The 11,050-nt window shown below is 39.6% G+C and overlaps 1 protein-coding gene across 1 annotated transcript in view; it reads right to left on the bottom strand.

Moving 5' to 3' along the window:
- Window positions 1-2,692: 2,692 nt before the first annotated feature.
- LOC123770545 (uncharacterized) overlaps window positions 2,693-11,050 on the bottom strand; it is a 107,969-nt gene continuing 99,611 nt past the window's right edge. Inside the window, exon 6 of the mRNA XM_069301892.1 lies at window positions 2,693-2,964. Within this exon, the coding sequence (XP_069157993.1) occupies window positions 2,786-2,964 (179 nt within the window). The 3' untranslated portion in view covers window positions 2,693-2,785. The remainder of the gene's footprint in view (window positions 2,965-11,050) is intronic.

Here is an 11,050-nt window from a genome sequence, read left to right as displayed (position 1 = left end):
ATATCTTGGTCAGTATGAACACAGCAATCCCTTTTACCCTTATTTCAATCGACGTTAGCTAGGTTTCTAGTCTTAGGTTCAGTATTTTAGTCCATCTGGGAGCCCCTGTTATGACTCGCATTGCATCATTTTGAATAACCTCAAGGTTTGCCCACTAACCAGGAGAAAGAGGGAGTAAGACAGGCGCTGCATAATCAACTAGGGAACGAACAGTGTGTATGTAAAACATTCTTAACACTTTGTGTTCCGCTCCTAGATTGCTCCTGTGATTGCTCTCATTATATTCAGCCCTGATTTTCCTTTCTCGTTCAGATACTGAGTTTGCTTGTTGAATGTCATTTTAGAATCTATCCATACTCGGAGATATTGATATTGTGTAACCTACTGAATGTTAATGTCTTGATGCATAGATGCCAGGACGTATGGTCTCTTTCGGCCAGTTTTTCCAAGCATACAGGTTTCCCTTGCTGGACTGTTACTTTTTCTAAGTAATTTGTAGCCTGTTGGTCTCGTGGTGTTATTATTATTTCTTCCTTCAGGTTGACTGTGATGCAGAGGTTGAGCTCTGGTCATTCCTTTTCCATTGTCGTTACTACTCCATATGCTGTAGGAAAGTTGTCTGCCTGCATTATCTGGAATTTTGGAAGATGTGCAGAGTATGACGATGTCTGGAGTGAGACTGGTGGTGTCCTCTCCTGTTTCATACTGTTTTCCTGTGACTGGGCTATGAAGAGAGGTACAGTGTCTGACACAGGCTGGTGTGTGACTGGTACTGTCCTCTTCTGTCTCATACTGTCGTCTTGTGGTTGTTGTGGTCAGAGAAGCATTGTCTGACACTGGCTGGTGTGTGACTGTTGCTGTCCTCTCTAGGTCCATTATGTCTGCTGGTAGAAGCACAAGGTGAAGCCTCGATAGCAGTTTTCTTCGGTGCCTGCTGCACCTCGGTCTATTGTCCCTTCTCGTCTGAAAGCTGCTTCCATTCTCTCTTTCGCTTTGAGCTCCCCATGACGTCTCCACGTAGTGAGGACCGATTCGCTTCCCTACATAATGCCTGAGACACTCCTAGGCCCTAGAGAAATTCATTCCCCTCCATCGGAGGTCATAAAATGATTTCTCCTGGTGGAATCAGGGATATCTAACATTTAATTGAGCTGTTTGGTCTACCTTTCACTATACACCTTCTAAGGTGCCCGCTTTGGTGGTGATACCCGCAGGGTATAGCCTTGCCCTTCAGGGAAGGACTCTTAAGTGACCTGGTTAATGACTTTTGTAGCTTTTTGTATGCTTTCGAACCATTTTGCCCTCACAAAAAAACGGTCATTGGCGACAAATGCAGTACGACATTTTGGGTTGCCTGCGTACTGGGATGCGCAGAATACCAGTCAGCTGGACAGCAGATAATCAACAACGTTGTTTGTCCATCAGTTGCGGATGAAATCGGTATTGTTTTCTTCCAAACATGATATTCTCTGAGTCTTGGAGTATTGACGTATTATCACAAAACCGCCATGATCTAAGCTGATATGTGCTCAGAATCTTGAGTTTTCCAGGGAACAAAAGCGTGTGCGGCCAGCTAGTAATGGTGTCGGCAGCAAATCCCCCCTTCTCATGTTGTTCTAATGAGTACACTTCTTGTAGCACTCTTCATACCATGTTGCTCCTATGAGTACACCTTTTGTAGCACTCTTCATACCATGTTGCTCCTATGAGTACACCTTTTGTAGCACTCTTCGTACTATTTGCCATATAATTCTTGTAGCTGCTGTACACTCACATTTTTGAGCTAATTACTAACATGAACCATATTCAGGATTTTGTAATTCTCTTTTCCCGAACACAATACAAGTTCATGAGAATTCAATTAATTGACAAGAAGTAAGTTGATATTAGCGTGGCGCAAAATTCACATTGCATTATCAGTAAAAAGTTTGGGATTTTGCGTAGATGAAGCTAGCTCCACCTGAAGACAGCTTCGCATGTTGTATGAACTTTTCTATGGTCTCGACTTAATTTATAGAGATTTGTTTATTGCTTCAACACCTCATTGAAAAATTTTAAGGAAAGACAAATGCAGAAAAACAAAAAATGGCAATTACTAAGATAACAATTCCAAACTTTATGTGGCATATAGGGACAAAGAGACAATATATGCAGAAGAAATTTGTGTCATCGAGAAAACGTGAGCTATCTTCTTATTTCTTAACCACTAAACATAGAACAAAATTTCTAAAAGCAATCTTGTTCATTGCTTCATGATTAATAAAAAATTTATATGCATTTTTCAGGGACATTCTGGGAGGGGGGAGGGGGGAGGGGGGTAATATACTAAATTTTAGATATGTAATATTTGACAGTCATCTTGGATAACTGATGTCATAAGAACTCGTGAAGCCACTGATGGCCTCACCAAGAAAAGGCATTTCATTACATTCATTGCTCGATTATTTAATTTATATATTTACAATATATTATTAATTATATATTTTGTTAATTTGACATAGTAATGACCCAGAGGGATGAGAGAACAGCACACTTCAAGGATTAACATGTTAATAAGCTGCAATTCACTTATATAATTCATGACAAAAAATACCATGAGTCGAGTCGTTCATATGCCACACACTGCAGCTCATTCATATCATAACATTACACAATTATATTAAAATATAACTGAAAAGTAAAACTTGTGAAAGTTTATACTGACCTGCAGTAAGTTTACTAAGTTACAAATACTGACCTGCGGCTCCAGATAGTAATACAAAAAATTAATGAGGGTTTTCGTGAGCTAGTAGGATCTTCTTCCAGTCCAAGTGACTTGAAATCCCAGAATTCCGAACCTTCGAGCCAGACGTCTTAGGCGATGATCTTCTTCCAGGGAAAGATAGTCTGTGACCTCCACTAAGAGGTTGTTGGTGGTGACGCCCTCACGGTCAAGTCCTCTCAGAAGATTCTCCACACCCACACCTGCAGTAGGGAGCAAACTTTGAATCCTAAAATTTGCCTTTGCCACACACTTATGTAACTCCATCAATGTCCACTTTTGGCTACACAACATACACATGCACTAAAAAGTACACCAAATACCACAGGTCGCTATGTTACCTACATAACAAAATCTTCATGGGTCACAAACTCATACAAAAAAATATAACATGGAGTGTGAGGTTCATGGCAGCGGAAATTGTGTTTCCAAACACAATTTGGAAAACACAATTATAGCAAAATGAATTACAGGAAGTTTTAATGGGTGAAAAGCAAACATCCCTCCTCCTCCGTTACATAAACACACTAGAGCTACTGTCCCTTGCTTCTATATCATGCAAAGTGATAAATAAGACTGAGAGAATAGGAGACTATTTGAGGAGAAGAGCATTAATAGCACAACACAAGCACAGGCATAGGAACACCAACGCTTGCCTTATAAAACTGACTAAATTATATGACTGGGCAACAGAAATCAGACAAGGCAGAGAACGGAAAGCTAACTTAATATCTCTGTGCTCTAAGGATAAAGAATGGAGGGATCAGACCAATTGATGTGGGCAATTCCCTTCGTTGTCTCATCAACAGCTGCTGCAAGAACAGTTAGCCATGCAGCACTAACATGCTGAAAACAAAACAGCTCAGGTTTGGCATTCCACAAGGGTGTGAGGCGGCAGCTCACGCAGCTCAAGCTTTCATTGCTAACATCACAGACAAAAAGGCCTTGATCAAGCTAGATTTAAAAAATGCCTTAAATTTGGTGTGGAGGGACGCTGTACTCCGTGCAGTTTATCGTCATTTCATTTCCTTCTATCCATTTGTACATTCGTGCTACACTATGGACCTAAAGCTACTTTTTGGCAAATATGAAATTAACTCGCAAGGTCTCCAACAGGGTGACCCCTTTTTTCCTCTCTTTCCTGCTTAGTCATCAAACAAATCTCAGAAGTTGTGTCCAAGGAGCTTAACATCTGGTTTTTGGATGATGGTACCTTAGCTGGTTCCCAAGACTCCCTCCTGGAGGACCTGAGAACAATCCAGAAGCAAGATGCGAATTAAGTCCTCACCCCGAATCCTTTAATTGCAAATTAACATGTTCCAACCAGGGCATCATAGCCAAAATATAGGATGTTCTGCCAAATATCCATATAACTAAACCTGAAGACAGCACACTCGTAGGAGTCTTCCTGGGGTTTAAGGCCATTGATAAGGTCCTTGATTAAAAAAATTGCTGACCTGTATAAGATGGATGGGAGGATTGAGGATATTGATGTGCATGACACACTTTACCTCATCATCAAATGCCTTTCCCTCCCCAGGTTAACCTTCTTTCTTAAGTGTTCATTATCCTACAGTACCCAAAAACTAGGTGAATATAACCACTTACTACAATCAATGTTAGAAAAAGCCCTCAACCTCTCTTTCTCGATGACCTACAGTAAAAGCAAGTCTCTCTTCCCTTAAGCCTTCGGGGCCTCGGAGATTGAATAGCAAGTCGTTGTACCAGCCTTCCTGTCCCTCTTCTCGGCATCCGACAACCTTGTGAAGGATATTCTACCTTCCTACTTCGGCTGGCAGACATATACGATCTCGATTTTATACACAGTGCCACTGAATGTGTCTCTCGTGCAAGCCCATCTTTCCAACCATCACACTCAAAAGCCCTCAAGCAATCCAACTGGGATAGCCCCATTGTAGAACAAGCTGCTGCAGAGTGCCTGGGTGCTGCAACAACACAACACGACATTGCTCGCCTCACAGCAGTAGCAGCCTCACATGCAGGTGACTTCCTGTTTGCAACCCCTACGTCGGCAACTGGCATATGTTTCACACAAAACGCCTTCTATATTGCTGTGACGGATGGCCATGCTGCCCCTATCCATACCAAAATAGGTGTATTTGCATGGAGGTGGTGGCTGACAGGTACGGCCACCATGGCTTACTCTGCCAAAGCACAGGGGATGGCACTCCAGGCACAGTGTAATCATCAAGACATCATCAAGAGGAGCCTCACCACATCTGGAGCCCAGTTACCAGCCGCTCCGTAAATCTGCTGCTCTTATTGGTCGCCCAGATGGTATCACAGTGAATCCTTGGAAGAATGGCACGAAGTTGGTGTGGGACTACACGTGAGTAACAACCCTGGCTAACACCTACCTTGACTTCAATGTTGCACATCCGGGTGGCACTACCACTCACAGAGAATCAGCCAAGTCCCGTAAGTAGAGAGAACAGGAATACCGCTCCAATTTTATCCCCATTGCTTCCGAAACACTCGGCGCCTGGGGAAAGAGTGCCACCCTTTTTTTCAAAGAACTGGGCTCTCGGCTAATTGAGACAACAAGGGATCCTAGAGCTTCCAGCTTCCTTTCCAGCACCTCAGCGTTGCGGCACAGAGTGGAAAGATACTGCATTCAGGGGTTTCTGGCTACCACCTGAGGAGCTGAAGGAACTTGACAACTTATGACAATCAACTTTGTACCTTATATATATATATATATATATATATATATATATATATATATATATATATATATATATATATATATATATATATATATATATATATATATATATATATATATATATAAATATATATATATATATATATATATATATATATATATATATATATATATATATATATATATATATATATATATATATATATATATATATATATATTATTAAATATGACCAAAAAAGTAAGATTAATAATTCTAACACGAATTTTCTCGATCTTTCGTACATTTCTTTTCACTGTTGGTGGTAATTCAAAAATCAATTCTCCAAAATTCATTTTTATCTCTAGTTTGGAGAATTGATTTTTGAATTACCACCAACAGTGAAAAGAAATGTACGAAAGATTGAGAAAATTCGTGATAGAATTATTAATCTTACTTTTTCGGCCATATTTAATAATATATGTCTACAGGAAAGACTGCTACCAAAATATACTAATATATATATATATATATATATATATATATATATATATATATATATATATATATATATATATATATATATATATATATATATATATATATATATTTTATTAAATATGACCGAAAAAGTAAGATTAATAATTCTAACACGAATTTTCTCAATCTTTCGTACATTATGCTTCACTGTTGGAGGTAAATCAAAAATCACTTCTCCAAAATTCATTTTTATTTCTAGTCTGACGCGACACGGGCGCGTTTCGTAAAACTTATTACATTTTCAAAGACTTCACAAATACACAACTGATTAGAACTTGCGTTTCCCTGATTTTATATCTACATTTGAGTGAGGTGGGAAGGGTGATGTGGCATTACATTTGAGTGAGGTGGGAAGGATGATGTGACATTAGAGGATATTAATAGGGTATTAAAAGTATCAACACAAGACAGAACACGAAACAATGGATATTGAATAGAAGTGTTTGTAGAAAGCCTATTGGTCCATATTTCTTGATGCTTCTATATTGGAGCGGAGTCTTGAGGTGGGTAGAATATAGTTGTGCAATAATTGGCTGTTGATTGCTGGTGTTGACTTCTTGATGTGTAGTGCCTCGCAAACGTCAAGCCGCCTGCTATCGCTGTATCCATCGATGATTTCTGTGTTGTTTACTAGGATTTCTCTGGCGATGGTTTGGTTATGGGAAGAGATTATATGTTCCTTAATGGAGCCCTGTTGTTTATGCATCGTTAAACGCCTAGAAAGAGATGTTGTTGTCTTGCCTATATACTGGGTTTTTTGGAGCTTACAGTCCCCAAGTGGGCATTTGAAGGCATAGACGACGTTAGTCTCTTTTAAAGCGTTCTGTTTCATGTCTGGAGAGTTTCTCATGAGTAGGCTGGCCGTTTTTCTGGTTTTATAGTAAATCGTCAGTTGTATCCTCTGATTTTTGTCTGTAGGGATAACGTTTCTATTAACAATATCTTTCAGGACCCTTTCCTCTGTTTTATGAGCTGTGGAAAAGAAGTTCCTGTAAAATAGTCTAATAGGGGGTATAGGTGTTGTGTTAGTTGTCTCTTCGGAGGTTGCATGGCTTTTCACTTTCCTTCTTATGATGTGATAATATCTTATGATTTCTTTCACATCATAAGAAGGAAAGTGAAAAGCCATGCAACCTCCGAAGAGACAACTAACACAACACCTATACCCCCTATTAGACTATTTTACAGGAACTTCTTTTCCACAGCTCATAAAACAGAGGAAAGGGTCCTGAAAGATATTGTTAATAGAAACGTTATCCCTACAGACAAAAATCAGAGGATACAACTGACGATTTACTATAAAACCAGAAGGTTTTATAGCCAGCCAGGAGGCCAGCCTACTCATGAGAAACTCTCCAGACATGAAACAGAACGCTTTAAAAGAGACTAACGTCGTCTATGCCTTCAAATGCCCACTTGGGGACTGTAAGCTCCAAAAAACCCAGTATATAGGCAAGACAACAACATCTCTTTCTAGGCGTTTAACGATGCATAAACAACAGGGCTCCATTAAGGAACATATAATCTCTTCCCATAACCAAACCATCGCCAGAGAAATCCTAGTAAACAACACAGAAATCATCGATAGATACAGCAATAGCAGGCGGCTTGACGTTTGCGAGGCACTACACATCAAGAAGTCAACACCAGCAATCAACAGCCAATTATTGCACAACTATATTCTACCCACCTCAAGACTCCGCTCCAATATAGAAGCATCAAGAAATATGGACCAATAGGCTTTCTACAAACACTTCTATTCAATATCCATTGTTTCGTGTTCTGTCTTGTGTTGATACTTTTAATACCCTATTAATATCCTCTAATGTCACATCATCCTTCCCACCTCACTCAAATGTAATGCCACATCACCCTTCCCACCTCACTCAAATGTAGATATAAAATCAGGGAAACGCAAGTTCTAATCAGTTGTGTATTTGTGAAGTCTTTGAAAATGTAATAAGTTTTACGAAACGCGCCCGTGTCGCGTCAGACTAGAAATAAAAATGAATTTTGGAGAAGTGATTTTTGATTTACCTCCAACAGTGAAGCATAATGTACGAAAGATTGAGAAAATTTGTGTTAGAATTATTAATCTTACTTTTTCGGTCATATTTAATAAAATATGTCTACAGGAAAGACTGCTACCAAAATATACTAATATATATATATATATATATATATGTCGTACCTAGTAGCCAGAACGCACTTCTCAGCCTACTATGCAAGGCCCGATTTGCCTAATAAGCCAAGCTTTCATGAATTAATTGTTTTTCGACTACCTAACCTACCTAACCTAACCTAACTTTTTCGGCTACCTAACCTAACCTAACCTATAAAGATAGGTTAGGTTAGGTAGGGTTGGTTAGGTTCTGTCATATATCTACGTTAATTTTAACTCCAATAAAAAAAATTTGACCTCATACATAATGAAATGGGTAGCTTTATCATTTCATAAGAAAAAAATTAGAGAAAATATAATAATTCAGGAAAACTTGGCTTATTAGGCAAATTGGGCCTTGCATATTAGGCTGATAAGTACGTTCTGGCTACTAGGTACGGCATATATATATATATATATATATATATATATATATATATATATATATATATATATATATATATATATATATATATATATATATATATATATATATATTTGATGGTTACAAGATATACATGGGTTGATACAAAAATAATAATGCAAAAAGGTGCTTAAAGGTTATGGATCTCTTGAAAAACACTACAATGGGAAACATTAATGAATGTCACAGACAGGTTCGATCATTGTTGCAAGTCAAACACTTCTTCGAATTCCTCTGAAGTTGGACTAGTGCCCAAGACGCAACAGGCATTTCCCCTCTGAATCGCAACACTGAGGCGCTGGAACAAGAAACTTTTTGCTCTCTGGTCTTTTGTAGCGCTGATCAATTTGTCCACCAATTCCTTCAGGAACTTCAATGCACATTTTCCCCACGAACCGAGGGTCTCTGAGCCGATCGGAACAAAGCTGTAGCAGTGTGCTAGACCTCTGTATTTAATAATTTTCTGCGATTCCCTGAAAGAAGCAGCACCACCGCTTTCACGTGTGCTGTAGTGGAGGTAGGTACTGGCCAGTGTGGCAGCGCACGTGTAGTCCCATACCACTTGCTTACCATCCTTCCAAGGTAGCAAGGTGACCCCATCAGGGCGCTTCTGAGGGTCGTTAGGTCTGGATAAGTGTGGTTCTCTTTGTGCCGGGCAGCGGGCTGTGGCGAGGCTCCTCTTGATGATGTCGTTGACTTCTTCATGTCTTGCAATTTTACCCTGTGATTTACGACATACCAGACCATGACGACCATATTGGTCTGCCATCGCAGTTCCGCAGATGCACCTATGTTCGGTGAGGATGGGGGCGGCAAGGCGAAGGGTAGTTAATACCTGGTCTTGTCCGCATATATATATATATATATATATATATATATATATATATATATATATATATATATATATATATATATATATATATGCGGAAAAACCACAAAGAAATAGGAAAGAGAGATGAACGTTTCGACTTGTTAAAGCCGTTGTCAACACCAGACTGACTTGAGAAAGAGAGAGAGAGAGGATACACGCCACCACATGGAACCTGACCAACCTATCTCTAGGGAAAGGATTACCAGAACAGGAAAGGTCAAAGAGGATTAAGCGGTCAGAGAATAATAGGGATAATTGGGATAGGGCGAAAAGCATTGCCAGTTGCAATGACTTTGTGGAACGGAATTTAATTGAGTCTGCGCTAATTAGTCTATGTCCAAATCTTCTCAATGTTAGTACTGGTATGTACAAAGTTGACCCAGTTTTAAGTTACAATATTACACAACAGTTTAAGAAAAAACTGAAAGGGAGTCATACAATGTCTCATGACAATTTTATATTCATTTATTGTGTGTTCATGAGACTTTTCCTTAGTCCTTATTCTCTGACCGCTTAATCCTCTCTGACCTTTCCTGTTCTGGTAATCATTTCCCTAGAGATAGGTTGGTCAGGTTCCATGTGGTGGCGTGTATCCTCTCTCTCTCTTTCTCCAGTCAGTCTGGTGTTGACAACGGCTTTAACAAGTCGAAACGTTCATCTCTCTTTCCCATTTCTTTGTGGTTTTTCCGCATACAAATGATCAGTGTTTAGTGATCGTCAATTGCATATATATATATATATATATATATATATATATATATATATATATATATATATATATATATATATATATATATATATATATATATATATATATATATATATAACTGAAAACTCACACCCCAGAAGTGACTCGAACCCATACTCCCACAACTGATATGTACAGGGACGCCTTAATCCGCTTGACCATCACGACCGGACATAAGGAAGTGATAGCCGAGGCTATATGAACCACTTCCCCGCCGGCACTCGGATGGTAATCTTGGGCATAGCATTTTATCAAATCACCTCATTCTTTGGGGCACACGTGAGGAACACAAATGCAAACAAGCCTGAATGGTCCCCAGGACTATATACAACTGAAAACTCACACCCCAGAAGTGACTCGAACCCATACTCCCACAACTGGTATGTACAGGGACGCCTTAATCCGCTTGACCATCACGACCGGACATAAGGAAGTGATAGCCGAGGCTATATGAACCACTTCCCCGCCGGCACTTGGATGGTAATCTTGGGCATAGCATTTTATCAAATCACCTCATTCTTTGGGGCACACGTGAGGAACACAAATGCAAACAAGCCTGAATGGTCCCCAGGACTATATACAACTGAAAACTCACACCCCAGAAGTGACTCGAACCCATACTCCCACAACTGGTATGTACAGGGACGCCTTAATCCGCTTGACCATCACGACCGGACATAAGGAAGTGATAGCCGAGGCTATATGAACCACTTCCCCGCCGGCACTCGGATGGTAATCTTGGGCATAGCATTTTATCAAATCACCTCATTCTTTGGGGCACACGTGAGGAACACAAATGCAAATGTCCGGTCGTGATGGTCAAGCGGATTAAGGCGTCCCTGTACATACCAGTTGTGGGAGTATGGGTTCGAGTCACTTC

The sequence above is a fragment of the Procambarus clarkii genome, chromosome 46, assembly GCF_040958095.1.
Source record: "Procambarus clarkii isolate CNS0578487 chromosome 46, FALCON_Pclarkii_2.0, whole genome shotgun sequence".
Taxonomy (NCBI): Eukaryota; Metazoa; Arthropoda; class Malacostraca; order Decapoda; family Cambaridae; genus Procambarus; species Procambarus clarkii.
The sequence above is the reverse complement of the archived record's forward strand: the minus strand, read 5'-3'. Positions and strand labels throughout refer to the sequence as shown.